This window comes from Mobula hypostoma, chromosome 4 (assembly GCF_963921235.1).
Source record: "Mobula hypostoma chromosome 4, sMobHyp1.1, whole genome shotgun sequence".
NCBI lineage: Eukaryota > Metazoa > Chordata > Chondrichthyes > Myliobatiformes > Myliobatidae > Mobula > Mobula hypostoma.
Genome location: NC_086100.1, coordinates 122323170 through 122344886, shown reverse-complemented (window position 1 = coordinate 122344886; position 21717 = coordinate 122323170). Strand labels below are relative to the sequence as shown.

Here is a 21717-nt window from a genome sequence, read left to right as displayed (position 1 = left end):
AAAACAGAAACAATATATATTTTAAAAAGTGAGACAGTGTTCAAAGGTTCAATGTCCATTTAGGAATTGGATGGCAGAGGGGGAGCTTTGTGAGAACTTCAAAGGTTACAGGGGAGAAGGATAATAAATCAGCCGTGATGGAATCTCAGAAAAGATTCGATGAGCTAAATGGCCAAGTTCTGCTCCTATGTCTTATGGTTTTATTTTTTTTAATATGTGTGGTTTCTATCCATAGCCGGAAGAAGTTAAGAGTTCTGTAGCTCTGACATAGACCAAATTGAACACTGCATACTTCTTATTCATTTTCAAGATGTAAACTGGGCATTTGTGAAAGGGACGGTGAACCATCTTTTTGAATTGCTGCAGTCCTTATAGTGAAGGTATTCCCACAATGCTCTTGAGAAATAAGTTTCAACGTTAATGAAGGACTGGCAATATATTTCCAAGTCAGGATGATGTATAATGTGGAGAAGAACTTTTAGGGAGGTTGTGTCATATCTTTTATCAGTGGTAGAGGTGGCAAGTTTGGTAGGTGTGAGCAATTGGAGTGTATTTTGTAGATGATACACAATATATCTACTGTGTCCCAGCGTTGGAGGCAATTACTATTTAGGACCTGTGATGGGCTGTTTGTTCCTGACTCTTTCAAAGTTTTTGAGTGAGCAACACTCACCCAAGCTAGTGGAAAGTATTCCATCACACTGTTCATATTTTGGGTGTCAAGAATTGAGTCATTTCCTACAGAATGCCCATTCCGTGCCTTAATATTTCAGCCACGTTGTTTATGTGGCTAATCCAGATGAGTTTCCAGTCAATCATGAACTTCAGAACTTCCGCTGAATGTTGGTGGTAAGGATCTTGACACAGATTATCAGACGTAGATAGCTAGACTCTTTCTTGTTGGAAAGAGTCATTGCTGACATCTTTGTAATGTGACTGTTACTTGAAAAATCAGGCATGAGCCGTTTCGTTAGGAGCTGCAGATGGGATTGAACATTCTGCAATCATCTGCAAACATCCACTTTTGGTTTTATGATAATAAGGTAATTCCAACAAATGTGGTTTGATGGCTCTGTTGTTTACCAATTTTTTTTAATAACCTGAGAGGAAACCATCAGGATGAAAACTGGTCAAAGTAAGTAAGTCTCATATATTTGTGATTCAATGTACCTGGCAAACATTTCATATTTGTTGATGAATGTCAGTTTCTGGTTATTCTATGGAACAGAGGAATGGGGTCTCAGAATTTACTCTGTCACAGTACACTTGCCCATTAGTCAGGGGCACAAACTGAGGAGAGCTTGGGAGCAAGTAAACATTTCTTTTGAATTTACTAAGGTTGTCTTTTTAGGAAGTGACAATCTGGGTTGTGGTTTAGCTCAGCAGGGCATGTTTATGGTTTCTCAACAGATTTCTTTTGAAGTGTGATTGGTGGAAAAAGATAATCAGAAAGCAGGAAAAGATGAATGTTGAAAATGTGGATTGGGGAGAAAAGAGACTTTACTATGAACTTTTAAAAACTTGGAACATGATAGCAATTGACCTTTGGTTTCACGTGACATTATTTAAAGAAGACCAGATAAATATGACATAATCACTGTAATAACTGAGAAATACAAAGGACAGTTTATGCAAAAGAACATTAACTGTAAGTGATGTTTTCCTTTCTTGGAAAAGAGAAAAAGAATACAGAATGAATTATCAGAGTAAGCTTATCTGAATGCAAACATATTCTTCTAAAATCTGTTGTATTTAGTTTTCATGTAAATTTATAGTGAATGTCAACTGCATGGAGCATAAAATCACTTAATGATTTTTTTTAGTGAAATTCTGTTTGATTCATTGCCTTCATTAAATTATTTGCCAGATTACATTTTCACTGATTGATAGTGGATGAGGTGACAATTTGACCCTTAATCATGGAATGTCGCATTGAACCTGACATTGAGCTATGGCTTGACATTGTTCAGTTGGAAATCCTACATGTTTAAGCTCCCAAGAGTTTGTTGAACAAGAGGAGGGTGTCCTAATGGGAATATGTAGTGTTCATTGTAGCTCAGTTAATATAGTGGTGCAGGGTTTTTCTGCTCCAACCTCATAAATATCCATTCACAATATGAAATTACTTTTTAGAGGGCAGTTGTGCAGATAGAGGTCAGTGACGTTTCTGGGGACTTCAAACGTCCTGAGCACTTGAATTCTGTTAAAATCAAATAATAATGCTGCTTTATTTTAAAATGGTGTAGTTTTCTTATGACGGTTCCTGTTCACTTCAGTTCTCAGTAATAGAGAAGTATAAACTGAAATTACATTAAAAAATGGTAGTGTATAATAAAAAAGTCATAAATTGCTATTGCTATGATGTATAATAAATGCACTAGATTTTAAAGAAAGCTATTCTGAAGAAATTATCATATTTGAACTTGTATCAGAATAAATGATATTTTAAAATTATATGTATTCATTTTGTAATCAAATTATCTCTATTTGTTTTGTGGGAATGTTTAGATTGTATTAGTGAGAATCAAACATTACAAGATACAATGCTTTACTAAACAGAATTAAAGACTTATGGTCATATGGGTCAAATCAATAATGTTATCAGACTGGCCTAGTTTAAATATAGTTGCTTTGTTTTGGGAATGAAATACATTGATGGAGAATAAAACAAAATGACAATCTGAAAATCTATTGACAACTTATCCAAAAAATCTAAACTTGTTTTAAACTTGGCTCGATAAAGATATTTGGTCGGAACAATTTAATTCATGTACCAATATCATGTTGCTCTCTCTTGACAGGTTGACATTTCTTTAGTATGAAAGTACAGGAATTTTGTTTTTATATACTTAAACTTAAAAGTATACAAAGAGTTATATAGGCTGTGTACAATTCCAGTTTTATGTCCATATTGGTACATTAGAATTTGCTGTATTTTATTAGATAAAAATTGTTATAATAAGCAATTTTATCTCAGTTTTCTACTTTTAAAAATATCTGTTCTTTTAACTTAACTATCGCACCTCATCAGTCTGCTGGTTCCACTTAAAAATTGAAAAATTAAAGCTATGAAGTCTTGATATTTCCGCAAGGGCTTCTTCCTTCTCAACAAATTTAAAATGTTTTATAGACTATCACCGCAATTTTATTCCCATTGAATTGGTTTCCAGTGAATTTCTGGCTGTGCCCCACTCTGTTGATAGATAAGTGTGATGATTGTCATATCATAGTGGTTGGATAAGTATGTGAGGCTACTGCTGGTCTCAGCTGGAATGCTGTGGCAAGTTGTCTGAAATGTGATATAAATACAGATCCGAAAGACCCTTCAACCCATCTATGAAATGTCCCTTACTTAATGATTCTATAAGTGATTGATATCTTATCCCGAAGATCACTTGCCCTGTATTCGTCTCCAACCTTTGTGATATAATTGAATATGTTCACCTCAGTTTTCAGAGCTAAATTATTGGCCATGGTTTGTTCTCATTTGTAGTCCTAGCCTTGAGTACCAGCTGCATTTGTAATCAACTTTCTAAAACTTTTAATTTATCATGCTCAGATTTACTTAAAACTAATTATGATAATGCTCTGTTGCAAAATCGGTCTGATGAAATCTGCAGTTGTACCGGCTCCTTACTTATCCATGCTTGTTAATAGGAGCAACAATTCAAGGTGTTTCTGCTGTAAGATTGTGCCCAAGAGAGAGAATTGATGATCAGATCTGCTTATATGTACACAATCCATAACAATGGTGGACAAATGAAGGACTTACTTGCTGAAGAGATTTTCCAAACTTCATCTCTGACAGTTACTATATAAAACAGATTCTCCTCCATATCAACATCTTATTCTCAGTTTAAATTTTGCACTATTTGATCTCCCAATAGATCAGACTTTTGAAAAGAATGCAGATTTTATTAGCATCTACAAAGCAGTTAAGTAAAAAGTTGCAAAACTCAATGCAGCTAGTGGTCTAAGTAAAAACTTACTTTGTTCACAACTATAAGGAATGGTGGTTACTTCTCATCATTTAATGGATCAATGCAGGCCTGGATTATATATTTCCTTTCGTATTTTTTTACAGTGTACCATCATTCACTGTATTTTTGAAATTGATATTGTTATTGATTCCTACTGCTGTTTGAAACATCACTGTCTATGTACTGTATTGGCATATCATCAACAGTTTATTGAAATTATGGAAGTCAGATTTTCAGGGACTTCCACAACATTCCCAAATTACTTTTCTGGTATAATGATTAGTAAATTGAAGCAATGAAATATGACTATTTGTTCCAAAGAAAAAGAAAGCTTGTTACTGACCACTTTTTTTTTATCAGTATTCCAAACACAGCAACTTAAGATTTCCACAAAGGTGCTTGGTACTCGTTCTTGACTATCCCACTAAATACATTCACTGAATTGAATGAACATTGAACACACATTTGGAGTAGGTCTCCCAATATGAACTTACATCTGTGAGAAAATTCATCGCACAACAGTGAACCATATTCAGTACAGAATATCCTGATCATAGGCAGCAAGCCCACTCATAAAATTGCTTTCACATCCATTGAAGCTCTACCACCAGTCCTACCAGCTGTCAGAGAATATTTTTGAATGTAACAATTTAATATGTTATAATTTATGTTAATTTTTTAAAATCACTTGAAAATTCTTAAATGTTTAAATGTGGGATGTCCCAAAGTGCAACACTACACCTCTATCAAATCTCCCCTCAATTTTCTACAATCCAGGGAATAAAGTCCAAACCTACTCAAACTTTTCCTGTAACACAAGTCTTGGCAACATCCTTGTCAATTTTCTTTGCACTCTTTTAATCTTATTGACATCTTTCCTGTCAGTAGATGACCAGAACTGCATACAGTACTCCAAATCGGGCCTCACCAAATGTCTTATACAATCTTAACATCCCAGCCCTGTACTCAGTACATTGATTTATGAAAGCCAGTGTGTCAAAAGCTTTCTTTATGTCCCTATCTGTGACGCTATTTTCAAGGGATTATGGATCTGTATTCCCAGATCCCTCTGTTCGACCACACTCGAGTGCCCTACCTGTCACTGTGTAAGACCTGCAGTGCCCTAGTTGGTCCTCCCAAAGTGCAACACTTCACATTTGACACATTAAATTCCATCTGCTATTTACAAACCATTTTTCCAGTTGATCCAGATCCCGCTGCAAGCTTTGCTAGTCTTCCTCGCTGTCCACTACACCCTAAATCTTAATGTCATCTGTAAATTTCCTGATTCAGTTTAGCACATTCTCATTCAGATTATTGCTATTGATGACAAACTACAACAGACCCAACACCAGTCCCTACAGCACACTGCTAGCCATGGGCCTCCAGTCAGGGAGGCAACCATGTATAACCATTCTCTGGCTTCTTCCACAAAGCCAATGTCTAAACCAATTTACTACCTCATCTTGAATCTAAGTGACTGAACTTTCTTGACTATCCTCCCATGTGGGACCTTGTCGAATTACATGTCGACAACATCCAATGCCTTGTCTTAGTCAACTTTCCTAGTAACTTCCTTGAAAGACTATACCATTGGCTATACGTGACCTACCATGCACAAAGCCATGTTGACAATCCCTAATCAGTCCCTGTCATCTAAGTACTCATATATCTGGTCACTTAGAATACCTTCCAATAACTTTCCCACTTCTGATATCAGGCTCAGCAACCTATTATTTCCTGGGTTATTCTCAGAGCCTTTCTCAAACAACGGAACAACATTGGTTTTCCTCCAGCATCTTACCCATAGTGAAGGATATTTTAGATATCTCTGCGAGGGCTCCTACAATTTCTGCATTCACCTCCCACAGGGTCTGAAGGAACACTTGGTGTCAGGCCCTGGGGATCTATCCACACTAATTTGTCTCAAGCCAACAAACACCTCCTCCTCTGTAATCTGTACAGGGTCTATGATCTTGCAGCTGCTTCGTCTCTCTCCTTTTGACTCTGTGTCCATTTTCCTAGTAAATACAGATGCAAAAAATCCATTTAAGATCTGCACCATAACTTTTGGCTCCATACGTAGATTATCCCTCTGATCTTCCAGAGCACCAATTTTTGTCCCTTGCTATCTTTTTGCTCTTAATTAAGGTTCATCCATTGTCATCGATGAAGACCTCGACACCATTAGTACTTTCTACGAGGTTGAGTTGGTAGCTCCACACTCAACCCGGCACGGATGGAAAGCGTGTCCGGGAGCGGCTCGACTGGATTCGAACTCGGGAACCTTCGCTCTTGGAGTCCGGCGCTGATGTCACTGCGCCACCAGCTGGCCGATGGTGCTGAGACTAGCGCTTGATTTGGATTTAAGTGAGGGAGAGTTGCACAGCGTCAGCCTCACTCTCTCTTCCCAATTCCCATCTGGATCCAGTGGCAAGACAGAGTCAAAACAACTGGAGATGGGACTAGGCGCAGTGGATGATCAGGACGTCTTCTGTGTCTTGTCCTGCTCTACATGTTCCATGACGCTTGCAGAGACCGCCTTCTTGACTGTTGGACCTTCCATTGATCTTGTCCGCTCAATCCGCCGGAGTCTGTCTTCACGTGCTGGGATAGACAACTCCCTATCTCACCGAGGGTTTGAGACCCGTCGGCTACCCTCACCTGGTTTAACCGGCTTGTCGAAGCTGTTGCCCGGGGTGTGGCCGCTGTCATATGTAAACAGCTACGGGGAGCCACAGGTGAGAGCTGAGTGCCAGGTGGGGACCAAAGGTGGACAAGCCGCCCTGAAAAGGACGTGACATGCTCCCCCACCAGAGGTGCTACCCCTCCCTGACACCCCATACACCCCTATCGTTTTGCTGTTAATACATCTGTAAAAGCCCTTAGGAGGTGTTCACCTTGTCTGCTAGAGCAACCTCATGTCTTCTCTTAGGTCTCCTGGTTTCCTTCGGAAGTGTTCTCCTGCATTGCTTATACTCCACAAGTACCTCATTTATTCTTGCCTGCCTATATCTACTGTGTACATCCCTTTTTTCTTAAACAGGGTCTCAATCTCTCAAGAAAACCAATCGTCCATAAACCTGTTAACCTTGCCCTGTATTCTGAAAGGAACATATGAGCTCTGTACTCTCCAAATCTTACTTTTGAAGGCCTCCCACTTACTAAGTACACCTTTACCAGAAAACAAGCCTATCCCAATCCACACTTTCCAGATCCCTTCTCATACTTTAAAAATTGGCCTTTTTCCAATTTAGAATTTAAACCCAAGGACCAGACCTATCCTAGTTCATAATTACCTTGAAACTAATAGCATGTTGATCACTAGATGCAAAATGTTCCCCTATACGAACTACTGTCACCTACTCTGTCTCATTCCCTAATAGGAGATCTAGTATCACACTCTCTCCAGTTGGGATCTCTATGTGCTGTTTGAGGAAACTTTCCTGAACATACTGTATTTGACAGGCTTTTTCCCATCCAGCCCTTTCACACTTTGTGAGTGCCAGTCAATGTGTGGAAATTTAAAGTCACCTACTATCACAACCTTATGTTTCTTCTTTCTTGCGTAATCTTTCTGCAAATTTCTCCTCTGAATCCTGCAGACTGTTGGGTGGTCTATAAGGTAATCCCATTAACTTGGTCATACCTTTTTTCATTCCTCAATTTAACTCACTAGCTCACTAGCCTCATTAACCTCCACTCTGTCCTAACTGAGCACTGCCATGACATTTTTCCTCTTTAATCCCTCCCACTCTATCACATCTAAAACAACGGAACCCCAGAGCATTGAGCTGCCAGGCCTGCCCTCATGCAACCAAGTCTCATTAATATCTACTGTGTCATAATTCCACATGCTTATTCATGTCCTAAGCTCAATCACCCCACGATACTTCTTGTATTGAAATAAACGTAGCTCAAAACATTAGTCCCACCATGCTCAATCTATTGATTCCTAACCGTGTATGTAAGCTTAACATCTTTCTCCTCAACTACTCCATGATCTGTTCTGCACGAACGTTCCTATCCCCCACAACTCTAGTTTAAACCCCCTCTCCCATGATGCACTAACAAACCTTCGCGCTAGGATATTAGTCCTCTCCAGTTCAGGTGCAAACCATCCCTTCAAAATAGGTCCCACCTTCCCTGGAACCAATGAACCAAAATCTGAAGCCCTCCCTCCTACACCAACTCCTTAGTTATGTATTAAACTGTATGATCTTCCTATTTCAGGCCTCACTAGCACCTGTCACAGGTAGCAATCCTGAGATCACAACCCTGGATGTCCTGTCTTTTAACTTAGAACCTAACGTCCTGAACTCACTTTGCAGGACCTTGTCACTCGTCCTACCCATGTCATTGGTACCAACATAGACCACAACCTCTGGTTGCTCACCCTGACACTAACGAATGTTGTTGACTCGATATGGAATGGCCCTGACCCTGGCACCCGGGAGGCAATGAACCATCTGGGAATTTTGGTCTTGTCCACAGAACCTCCTTTCTGTCCCCTGATCAACGAACCAGTGAAATCATCATCACTGGATAAAGGATCCAAATTACATTTTTTAGAAAGCAAAAACCCAAAAAAGACCCAGAAACAAAAATTTAGATAATCAATTGAGAATAGAAAATAATCACACCAGATAATTATTGTGATTTTTCTGAGAATATGTGCCCACATTTTGTCTGGAGAGTTGTGGGCTTTATTGAAGGACATAAAACTGAGGGATAAAACTTGGTCAAACTATCTATCACACAAGAAAAGTACAATTTTGATTTAATTTTCATCATATTTCCATTTATTTGATGGTTTGCACCAAGAACTTGTAATGTAGCCCAGAAGTAATAATGTCATTATATATTGTGTGATCTCTAGAGCGTAGGACTGTCATTAACATTTTTGAAAATACATTATTCCCCCTGAAATTGAAAGAACATCATGTACATAGTAGCATAGCGGTTAGCACAATGTTATTACAGCTTAGAGTGTTCCGGAGTTCAATTCTGTAAGGAGTCTCTATATGTCTTCCCTGTGGAATTCATGGGTTTTCCCCAGGTGTCCCAGTTTCGTCCCACAGTCCAAAGACATACCGAATAGGTTATTTGGTCATTGTAAATTGTTCCGTGATTAGGTTAGGGTTAATCGGGGTTGTAGGGTTGCTGGGGTGGCGTGGCTCAAAAGACCAGAAGGGCTACCTCCAAGCTGTATCACTAAATAAATAGATAGATACGTTTGTAGATACAGGGGAATTTAATTAGTATTTATGTTTACTTGGTCTTCCTGCAATATGTTGCATTACAGGCTAAAGATTTTGGCAAATGTGATTTGAAGATGCTCCGTATGGAATATACTGGAATGTCAACTTCTGTTTGCTGACTTTTGGAAGAGTGAATCATGCATGACATAAAAATATCACATCTTGTAATTTAGTCATTTCCTATTGGGTAGTAATGTTTTGAGAAAGTGCTCTATATCAACCCACACTTGGTACTTGTCTAAAAAATCTCTTACTAGAAATTACATTAGAAGCAAAGAATCCATTTAAATTACATACTTACCACCTGCTTTACAGACAGTACAAGTAGTCAAGGACTATTTGATTAATCTTTTATAAATATTGGCAATGCAGGAGTTCAGTGCCTCATAAATGCATAGATAGAGTACTATAATAGATGTCTCTGTGTCACCATGAAAGCTCACAGAGCTTCTGTCAAAGAACATGCCCACAGGATTACTTTTCGCATGCTTAAATATATTAATTTCAAATGAAATGTGATCACAATATATCATTTATAATTTCAGGTTTTACATACAATGAGTAGCTTTAGGATCCTATTAATTAATTATTGATTAATTGATTAATGCTGCCAGATGCACCTGTCTTGAAACTAACTTGTCATCCAGTCTTTGGTTGAAAGCAAACGATGACAGAAAAGATACGCGAAAGCATTAGTAACTCACTGGAATATATGCAGTCAATATTTAAATATAGATTAATACACATACAGGACTGAAACAAATCATCCTTTATTTTAGCACATTGCATTTAATCTTTCGGAATTAATATTTGTAACTCTTACAGCAAATTTCTGATATCATATACATCTCAGCTGTTAGTAAAGATTTTTTGAGTAAGAAACTATTTAATAGTCTTTAACAAGAGAAAATCTGCAGATGCTGGAAATCCAAAGTAACACACACAAAATGCTGGAGGAACTCAGCAGGACAGGCAACAGCTATGGAAAAGAGTACAGTCAACGTTTCGGGCCAAGACACTTCAGCAAGACTAGATATTGTCAGTGTTAGAAGGTGGAGGGAGGGGAGGGAGATACTGAAGGTGATAGATGAAACCGGGGAGTGGGATGAAGTAAAGAGCTGGGAAGTTGCTTAGTGAGAGAGGTCATGGATTGCATAATCATGAATTTCTAAACAAAAGGTGTTTGAGAGTAGAAGTTGCAAAAACACAGTTTAAACTCAGGAGTTGTGTGGGTCAAGAAATTAAACCAACATTATTATGCACTAGTCTACATCAGCAGTCACCTGCTGCCTCCTGAACAAACTCAACATTCAAGACTACTTAAAAACTATCCATAAATTTGTAGATGGCACCATGTTGTTGGTAAAATCTCAGATGGTAACGAGGAGGCAAACAGGAGTGAGATATATCGGCTAATTGAGTGGTGTCGCAACAGCAACCTCTCACTCAGTGTCAGCAAGACCAAGGAATTGATTGTAAATTTTAGAAAGTAGAAGTCCGAAGAACATGCACCAGTCCTTGTTGAAAAGTCAACAGTAGAAAGAGTAAGCAAGTTCCTGTCAACATCTCAGAGAATCTGTCCTGGGCCCAACATGTTGATGAAATCACAAAGAAGGCATACCAGTGGCTCTAGTTTGTTAGGACTTTAGGGAGATATGGTGTGTCACCAAAGACTCTTGCTAATTCCTATAGATACATGGTGGAGAGCCTTCTGGCTGGTTGCATCACAGCTTGGCATGGAAGCTTCATACGCAGGATCGCAAAGGCTGCAGAGAGCTGTAGACTCAACCAGCTCAATCACAGACACAATCATCCCCACCACCAAGGACTCCTTCAGGAGGTAGGTGGTACCTCAAGAAGGTGGCTTTCATCATTAAGGATTTCACCATCTACTCATACTATCATCAGGGAGGAGATACAGGAGCTTGAAAACTCAGTAATTCAAAAACAGATTTTTACCCTCTGCCATCAGATTTCTGAACAGTTCATGAGCACTATATCATTGTTCCTTGCTTTTTGTACTATTTATTTATTCTATAATTTATAACAATTTTATGTTCTTTACTGTGCCACTGCAAAACAACAAATTTCACGTCATATAAGTCAGTGAAACCTGATTCTCGTTCTGCTGATACTGCCTTGAGGCCCTCCAGTAGCAGGAGGAGGAGGAGGAGGAAGGGGAAAAACAAGCATTGCATGTTGCATAAGAGGAGTATCTCAGCAGATGACATCAAAGGAAGGAATAATTTGTTTGCCTGGACACCAGTTGCCAAACCTTTCTTCCAGGCATAGGGATAGTGTGCAGAAATATCAAGTCACCATCACTATCTGCTTGTAGTATTAAAGGCCTATGATAGCAGATTTGACTCTCTGTGTATCAATGATAATGAAAATAGACTCATTAATAATCATTTCTGAAAGCCTTAACAACATGAACATGAAAGATCAACAACATGCATGTGAAAGACTGACTGTGACTGCTGAGCTTCTAAGGTACAGAGCAGTTCTCCAAAGGTGCCTTGAAGCAGTGATTAATAAGAAATTCATTAACAACAAGGAATTGGGCAGTAAAGTTCACTGCTTTTTGATTATCTGGTACCCTCCTGGAATTCAGTGAGTTCTGAAAAAATTCAACTAATGGGTCCACTATCTCTGCAGCCATTAAAATCTTTGAGGCAGGCCATCGGGTACGAGCAACCTGTCCACCTTTAGTCACATGAGTTATTCTAATGCTTTGTCCCACATGCTTGGTTGTTTTTTTTTTACAAATACTTCCATATGATTTGAAATAAGACCAATACAAGCAAATTTTTTTTAACTGTCATTACCTTGTGATAGTGCCCACTTCACTGCTGTATGACTCTTAATATACTATAATGGTGTGATTCTCTACCTGTATATTATGACAAGGGTATGGGCTATTGAAAACATATGTTCAAAACCTTTGACTTTCACCAGGGTTAAGAATGGTGGTAAGGAAGACTCCAAGACACTGGTTGGCTTTGGCTGACTGCTGATGACTTTCCAGATGTAGGACAGTAGGTAAAATTTGATGGAATTGCAACTTTCTAGGTCAAAGGTCTGATGTAGGAAGCAGTGAAGAAGCCTGTCCATTCCATTGAATACTTCTCATTTGTACAAAATGAATAATTTAACTAAGAGTAACTCAACATATGTCTTAACGCTTGGGGTGATGTATATAAATGTACTACCCATTCATCAAATCCATTTATTCTGAATATTGGCTGATTGCACTTCCATCAAAAGGCCTTAATCTTTCAACCTCCATGCATTTATTTTCTGCATATGATTTTCCAAACAAAAGCCTTAGTAACATGTCATGCCCATGCAGCATATGCTTCCTAAATGGTGAAGAGGAAACCTGACATAATTTGGTTTGGGGATAGGGATGTATTTTGCTGAAACTGAAAGGAACACAAAAATTGTTCATAACCTTTTTTGAATTTCTCCTGAACTAGCTACAACAGCTCATTTCAGAATTTCCACTTAGGCTGCTCAAACAATACAGTTAATACAGTACCAATACAGTGGGCCCTCTGTATCCACAGGTTCCACATCCATGGATTCAACCAACCGCAGATCGAAAATATTTGAAAAAAAATTCCAGAAAGTTCCAAAAAACAAAACTTGAATTTGCTGCATGCTGAATCCACGCGAATGAAGTGATGTGTAGGCATACCCTGCTGTAGTCTCCCGCCATTTCACAGATCCTCAGTCTCTCTACAGCACTCGCTGTTTGAGCATTGTTTGCCTCGCATCTCATTCATTGGCTACTTGTGTTGTGAGCAAGAGGAAGAAGTTTAAGGCTTGTAGGGGATGGCTGGCTAGCTATGTAAAGCGCTACAGCCTCAAGAACTTAAAGATCATGGCCATCAGCGTTCCCAGAAGAGCTACGATGGTCGCGTCTGTACTGAACATGTACAGACTTTTTTTTTTGCAATTATTCCCTAAACAATACAGTATAACAACTATTTACTTAGCATGTACATTGTATTAGGTATTATAAGTAATCTACAGATGATTTAAAGTATACGGGAGGATGTGAGTAGGTTATATGCAAATACTATGCCATTTTATATAAGGGACTTGAGCATCCGCAAATTTTGGTATCCGCGGGGGGGGGTCCTGGAACCAATCCCCCGCGAATACCGAGGGATGACTATAATTAGCACTTGTGCAAACTAGAAGGCCCAAATGAGACATGCACATCAGGATCCCATTAAATGGTTTGTTTCATTTTCCAAGAGTAAATAATAGTTAGTTCAGCCTTTTTCCAGCCAGTATCTAAGCCATCCATTTGGATCTTCAATTCAAATGGCAAAGTTGTTGTTTTCTGGTCATTTTCTTTAAACAATTCATTTGTTCACACACAGTGGAGGAATGAAAATCATCCTTTTCAGTGCTGTGAGTGCGAAATTGGAACAGAAACGGTTACCTTTTATACTTAAGTATTAAAAATCAAAACTTTGGGAGAATGCTAACAATTTTGCATCTGTTTTCTATTTGCAGGAATTCCAATGCTGAAGATAGTATTTTCAGGTTATGAACATTTATCCCTCATTTCAGTTCCATTACTCATCTATCATCCCACACAGATTCTGCTCGGAGGTCTGTTAGTTGGAACAGTGCAATCCTGGATGGTCTCTCGTCAAAAAGTAAGACCTTCTAAGCCAGAGAAGTAACCTAAAATGATTAGAATTTATTAGAAATGTGTTCTGTTTTTTTAAAATGAAGAATTACTGCAAACATTTACCTGCTTGGTTTGTTCCACTGTAGTAGAGTTCAGATGGCATGATGTACATCGGCTTGTTTGATGTAACTTACTCTAATTCTTATTCCAGTTCTGGTAAATTCTGAAACCCTTGCACTACTTCAAAGATTCCTTAAAATTTTCCAACTACAGAGTGATTTGCCCCATTGCCATTGTACCTCTGAACCCATCTTCTCCCATTTTGCTTCAACTTCAGAAGGTAAAACTATGTATTACAGTACACAAACAACTAATCAGGAAATATTAAAGTGGTGCCAACTTTGAGTTTTTGTTAAGTAAGAAGAGATGGAGAAGCTGGAAATGTGAAATAAAAACAGAAGTTTATGGAGATGCACGTTAGGTTAGGTTGCATCTGTGGAAGCAGAGCTAACAATTCAATTCAATGACCTTTGTTGAATGTAGGCCAATGACACAATTCACCTACTTCTCTATCATAGTTGTTTATATGTTATCATTTATTTGTCAAATGATTTGCACATTAAAAGATTCCAGAACACTAAGAAACCCTGGTCTGGCCTTCGGCCCACTCTGAATCTTTATATCTCCTACTGCCAATGAGACATCAACCATCTCAACTTGACCACTCCACTCTCCTATTCTAACCTCACACCTTGTAAATGCACTGTCCTCCACTCCAATCCAAAGCTTACCATTAAACCAGGGCGGTGCTGTTGTAGTCTGGCGGACTGACCTCTGTCTTGCTGAGGCCAGGTGGCATCACTCACATGACTCTTACTTACCCCTTAAGCAGGATCCTACTAAGAAGCATCAGGTCATTGTCTCATGCACCATCACTAAACTATTCAACTCTGGAGATCTCCTATCTACTGCTACCAACTTCATAGTTCCCGTACACTACAATGCTCATCTCTACCTTCTACCCAAGCTCCACAAACCTACCTGTCTGGGTACGGCTATTGTTTATTCCTACTCCTGCCCTACTGAGCTGTGGCCACATACCTTGACTCCATTTTGTCCCCCTTGGTTCACTCCTTTCCTATCTACATGCATGACACTTCACATGCTCTCCCCTGATGGCTTATTTTCACTATAGATATCCTGTCCCTATAAACTTCCACCCCCCCCCCCAATCAGGAAGGCCTTAAAGCTCTTCACTTCTTTCTGGACGATGGACATGACTAGTTCCCCTTCACTACCATGCCCCGCTGCCAGGTGGAACTGCTCCTCACCCTCAATAATTTTTCTTTCAACTCCTTCCACTTTCTCAGGGACTCATATGGGACCCAGCTATGCCTGCTTTTTTATTTACTACCTGGAAACAAGCCCACACTGGTAACATTTCTCAACTCTTTCTCCATTATGTAGACAACAGCACTGGTGCTCCTTCCTGCGCCCCTGCTGAGCTCATCAATTTCATCATCTATGCCTCCAACTTCCACCCTGCCCTCAAATGCATGTGGTCCATCTCTGACACCTCTCTCCCCTTTCTCAATCTTTCTGTCTCCATCTCCACATATAAATATCTACAAGTGCTACACATGCCCTTACACTTCCTCCCTTACCACCATTCAGGGCCCCAAACAGTCCTTCCAGGTGAGGCATCACTTCACCTGTGAGTCGACTGGGGTGATATACTGCGTCTGGTGCTCCCGATGTGGCCTTTTATATATTGGCGAGACCCGACGCAGACTGGGAGACCGCTTTGCTGAACAACTACGCTCTGTCCGCCAGAGAAAGCAGGATCTCCCAGTGGCCACACATTTTAATTCCACATCCCATTCCCATTCTGACATGTCTATCCACGGCCTCCTCTACTGTAAAGATGAAGCCACACTCAGGTTGGAGGAACAACACCTTATATTCCGTCTGGGTAGCCTCCAACCTGATGGCATGAACATCGATTTCTCTAACTTCCACTAAGGCCCCACCTCCCCCTCGTACCCCATCTGTTACTCATTTTTATGCACACATTCTTTCTCTCACTCTCCTTTTTCTCCCTCTGTCCCTCTGAATATACCTCTTGCCCATCCTCTGGGTCCCCCCCCTTGTCTTTCTTCCCGGACCTCCTGTCCCATGATCCTCTCGTATCCCCTTTTGCCTATCACCTGTCCAGCTCTCGGCTCTATCCCTCCCCCTCCTGTCTTCTCCTATCATTTTGCATCTCCCCCTCCCCCTCCAGCTTTCAAATCCCTTAATCACTCTTCCTTCAGTTAGTCCTGACGAAGGGTCTCGGCCTGAAACGTCGACTGCACCTCTTCCTATAGATGCTGCTTGGCCTGCTGCGTTCACCAGCAACTTTGATGTGTGTTGTATAAATATCTACTGATGTCTTTTACAAACCTACTGACTCTCACCTATCTAGACTATACCTCTTCCCATCCTGTCTCCTGTAAGACTGCAATTCCCTTCTTTCAGTTGCTCTGTCTCCACCACATCTGTTCTCAGAATGAGGCTTTCCATTTCTAGAACATCCAAGATGTCCTGTCTTTGAAAGAAAATGTAGTTTCTCTTCCACCACTCTCAATGCTTCCTTCACCAGTGTTGGATTAAACTATGTAATTGTTATTTTCTTTGCAGTTTAACAATTAACTATTTGTTTGTGTTTTATTTAATTACCTACATACTGTACATGTAAGTGTTTAGTATGTTTTCTAGGGATCCAACTATGTATGTACCACTGTTGAGTGTTTCCCCTAGTGGTTACAGTTCTGTCTCTTTTTGGAAGCTTCTTGGTAGTGTATTATTTGAATAGGGGCTATCTGAATGGTTAACACTTAACCTACAAATTTGAATGGTATGCCTCTTATCTATGGGTTATAAGAAGGGCTGAACATGTTGGCCCACCATTTTTGCTTCTGCTTTCCCTTCCCCTACTAGATCTGCCCACTTCCAATGTTAACATTTAATAAAACAATCATGAAGCAACAAGTTTTATGCCTCCTTCTTGACTTCTGAAAGAACCTTGGATCAAGATCTTCAGAATCCAGCAGTCACATCTCCATCATTTCACACACATCTGCCCCTTCATTGTCATAACAGAGATAGGGTTCCTCTTGTCCTTACCTACTCTCTTTCACCTCGCACCCATCTCCCCACCCCTTTGATTTCCATAGGGATTGCTCTCTCCATGACTCCATTATCTACTTGTCCCTCCCCACACGGTTTACTATACAGTTTGATTTTGAGGTTATGAACTTGGAATAGATTAAGTGAACCAGTGAATGTGGCATATTTGGATAGTCAGAAGGTTTGGATTAAGGCCTCAAACTCAAGGTTGCCAACATGGAATGGAGGGTAGTATACTGTATGTGGATGAGAAATGGTTATCAAGCAGAAGATAAAGAATGGGAATAGATTTTTCCTTCTCAGATAAGTGGGCTTTGACTAATGGGGTATTATATGGATAGGTGTTTGTGCTCCAACTTTCATGATATATTTCAACAATTTTACTGAGGGTCCCCTCAATAAAGTGTCATATTTCTGAATTTACTGACAATGCTGAACTTGGTGGATGGTGAGGTAAAGAGGTATCTAAAGGAAACAAGTCAGTTAAATGAGTAAGAAGATCATGACAGATGGAATGCAATGTGAAAACTTGTGAAATTTTCCAATTTGGTGCACCAAATAGAAAGGTAGAATAGGTTGTAAATGGTGAGAGGTTGAGTAATGTTGAGGTTCGTGGGTTGTCCTTGAGCGCAAGTTACTGAAAGCCAAAATATAAGAGAATGTTAGTACAAGAATAAATGAGTATTACTGCAATTGTATCGTACCTTGGTGAGACTAGCTTGGAATGTTGTGCACAATTTTTGATCTCCCTACGTAAACAAAATATATACAATATACTTTGCCATAGAGGGAGTGCAGTGAGGATTCATTATACTAATTCCAGGGCTGGCAGGTTTGCTATATGACAACTAGACCAGGCCTATATTCTTTAGAGTTTAGATGAATGAAAGGAGATCTCATCGAAACATACAAAATTCTTACAGGGCTCAATGGGCTGGTTGCAAAATGAATGTTTCCCCTAGTAGGAGGACCCAAAAACCAGAGCTATCATTCAGGACAGAGGTGAGATAAAATTTCCTCATTCACAAAGAGTGGTCGATCTTTGAAATATGGAGGCTCAATGATTGCATTCAAAACAGTGGGTTCTGAAGGAGTTTTGGTGGGCAGAGACATGACAGGCCAAGGGTCCTATTTCAGTGCTATGACTCTCAAATGTGAATAGTACAAGAGAATGGTATTGAGCTGTAGGATCAGCCAGGATCTTAATGATTGACAGAGTGAAATGGCCTTCTCCAGCTCCTATTTCTTATGGCTCAGTAGCGGTCGATTTAATACCTCACTCTACCATGTTTTTCTTAAAGCTGAAGCAGAACCTGGTTTTAAGAAGACCTTTCGAAATGCAATGACTTTTTATAATTTATTTGGTTGCTTACAATTTTAAAAACATTCAATGCTATACATAGCTTGTATACATACACATACAAAATGGAAAGAAGAAGCTGATTAGCTATGTGATTCAAAATTAAATGAATGTAATTTTCTCATTCACAGGCACTGAACCTCTCAAGACAGGTGAAGATTCCTGTATAGTATCGGTTGAATCTTTTATTTTGTATCAATGTACATACAATACTGTGCAAAAGTATTAAGCACATGTAAAAAATAATCTGTAAAGCCAAGATGCTTTCAAAACTAATAAATGGAAAGTTTCCAATTATCAAAAAAATTCTATAAAGAGCTGTGAACAGTAAAAATAAACTAAATCAAGTCAATATTTGGTGTGATCACCCTTTGTCTTTAAAACTGCATCATTTCTCTAAGGTACACTGTTGTGCAGTTTTATAAGAAATTTGGCTGGTAGGTTATTCCAAGCATCTTGGAGAACTTGCCACGGTTCATCTGTAGACTTCATTTGCTTCTGTATCTCCAAGTAATTGCAGGTTGAGATCAGGGCTCAGTGGAGGCCATACTCTCTGAAACCGTATAAAGATCTATGGTGCCTAAGACTTTTACACAGTACTGTACATATACTGAAATGTACAGAAGATAAAACCAATAGAAAATTATTAAGTGAACATTTATGCTTAAGAAATTTGCATATGTGTTTAATATTCAAAATATATGTTATTAAGTGCCTTAAGAGTACAACTGAATTTCTCAGTTTGCTTTCTCCATGCACAAAAATTGTTGCATGAATACAAGAGGAAAACTCCAGCAATTTGTATAAAGAATATGAATGATTTTAAATGGCAAAAAATATTTACAAAACACATGGCATAAGTAACAGATGATTGCATTTATTTTTTCAAAATGTTGTTTAGCTGTCAAATATAAGGGGTTTTCTTTACGTTTATGCTCATTTTATTAAATAAGTTCAAATGTTGTATTAGGCATTTCCATCAGCATTCCCCATGCCCCTCCCCCAGTATCATAGCATAAAACTGTGTATAATGTTTTAATATTACATCCCTCTTTCTGTATTCAGTTCACCAAGCTTTTTATCTTCTGTCCTTTGAGAATTCCTTAGTATATCTAAGTGCTGTTCTGGTGGGTAAGGGACAGAAAATAACTCTGTTAGTGCCTGTTCCCATTAAAACTGTAGTGTTTGACATTAATTGAATTGAGGAGTAGTGGATATATTTAATTGTTTTTTTTGCCAGATTGATGGTTGACGAGGCAATTAATGGAAGACTTCCAATCAAATTGCATCACTGCCCTTAAATCAATCAGATTAACCTATTCAAATGAAACGTAAATAAAACCAGAGTAGATATTATTGTTTCTCAGTTACCGAATGTGGGAAATATTGAATATTCTACATTCATTCAGTCATACAGCCTTCTGCAACTCTCTGCTGGAAACCCTCTGGGTGTATTTAGTATAATTCTAATTTTACATTTGATAAACAAAATTGTGGGTTGATGTTTTGGTTAATGGAGAATCTGTCTCATGTCAACAGTCTTGTAAATTAAATTAAATTAAATATTGGTAAGCCTATTTCTGGAAGCTTCTATATCATTTTATGTTACCAAGTGAGGACCTGCATTGATTTATTTTACATGAACGTTTAGATAATCTAAAGTGCTGCGTTACAACCTGAACTAAAATAGACTCTTTGGTGGATTCCTACGACTGAAGTACAACAGATAAAGGCACAATTCTTTTGGACAATTACATGTTCATTTATTAAACGTTAACATGGGGGATGCAATTTTTATTATTCCAATATAAATTCTCAAGCATTATCCTTGAAATAATGGGGCCATTAGTGAGATGCAATTAGTGTTAGAGCAAATTAGATCAACCCTTCCTTGTATCTGGCTTTACTTGTGCTTAAGTATTTGGTTATCAAGTCTTCGGTTCCATTGTCCTTTACCAAGTGGGTTTCCTGGTTTGCAATTGTTTCTAAACATCTTCAGTTTGTATTTTTTTGGGGGCAAAATACATGCTAGTTGAAATACTGTATCTTCCTGCGAGTTAGGTAACTATATAAGGTTATTGATATATGTTTAAATCTTAATGAATATCTTGTAGCACATTATTGTTAGAACCAATTTACTTTGTCGTTCATTCCATTTACTTTTTTATTGCCACATGGATTATTAATAAACCAAAATGATTCCAAAGCTCACACAGACTTTGTAATATTACTTAAATGTACTTTATATTTTTCTTAGTTTCTTTTGTCAGTGGTATGTGCACATTTAAGAGGTTGATATTCTGACCTTCTAGTTCTTCATGATGAGATTAGCCAATAGATGCTTCTATCAATTTTGGTACATCGTGTGCTTTTTCTGTAAAGATTTTTAAGTAATTTGAAGATGAAATACTAATTTCTATTTTAACTTTAAACTTTGGTCTTATCTCTCTACCCTTACAAACACCATACTGTCTCTAACATATTAAAGTGTTTACTACAAAAATCTATACTGGAACCCGTTGGGGGAGGGTTAATGCTTCTGCTACTGCTTGTGCATAGGAAGGAGAGGGGGCTTTGGGATTCTGATGAATCTATCATTCATTCTGTGGGGTTGTTGTTTCATGGATGTCTGTGAAGAGTAAAAATTTCAGGTTATATACTATACACATTCTCTGATATTAAATTGAATCATTTGAACCACTTTGAACAATTGAGTAATAAAGAATGTACTTTACCATTATCAATTCAATGTAATTACATTTGATTCTGATTTGTAATTATCTTTGAAACATTAGAACTTAAGAAGCAGAGCTGGAGGCAGGCCTTGGATTCATTCTGCACACACTGTCATTCAGTGTGATCATGGCTGTAATCCTCCACTTTATTTTTTACTTGCTCCAAAAATCTATTGATGTCAACAATTGAAAATCCAGGATTCTCACGGTAGGGGTTAACAAAGACTTATAAGCCTCTAAGTAAAGATATTTCTTCTCACTTTGTCCTAAAAGGCTGAGTCACCAATTTGAAACTCTGCCTCCATTTCCAGACATTGTAACTAGAGGAAAGAGTCTGGCCGTCTGCCTGGTCAGTTTCGCCTGGTAATGTGCAATCTTGGTAAGGTAACTTCTCATTCTTCTGTGAAGTGATATGTGTGAACACGTCTTGTTCTACCTCCCTGCATAGCATTGTCCCTTATCCCAGGACTCAATCTTGTGTTGTTTCTAAGTGTTCCTCAGGATCCACAACTGTACCCTGAATGAAGTTTTGCCAAGGTTTGTACAATATCAGCAAAGCTAC

The 21717-nt window shown here is 38.7% G+C and overlaps 1 protein-coding gene across 1 annotated transcript in view; it reads left to right on the top strand.

Annotated features, from left to right (window-relative positions):
• Nucleotides 1-21182, top strand: part of slc10a7 (solute carrier family 10 member 7) — a 225734-nt gene extending 204552 nt beyond the window's left edge. Inside the window, exons 11-12 of the mRNA XM_063045038.1 lie at nt 13772-13917; nt 18552-21182. Coding sequence (XP_062901108.1) covers nt 13772-13917; nt 18552-18590 — 185 coding nt within the window. The 3' untranslated portion in view covers nt 18591-21182. The remainder of the gene's footprint in view (nt 1-13771; nt 13918-18551) is intronic.
• The last annotated feature ends 535 nt before the right edge of the window (nt 21183-21717 follow it).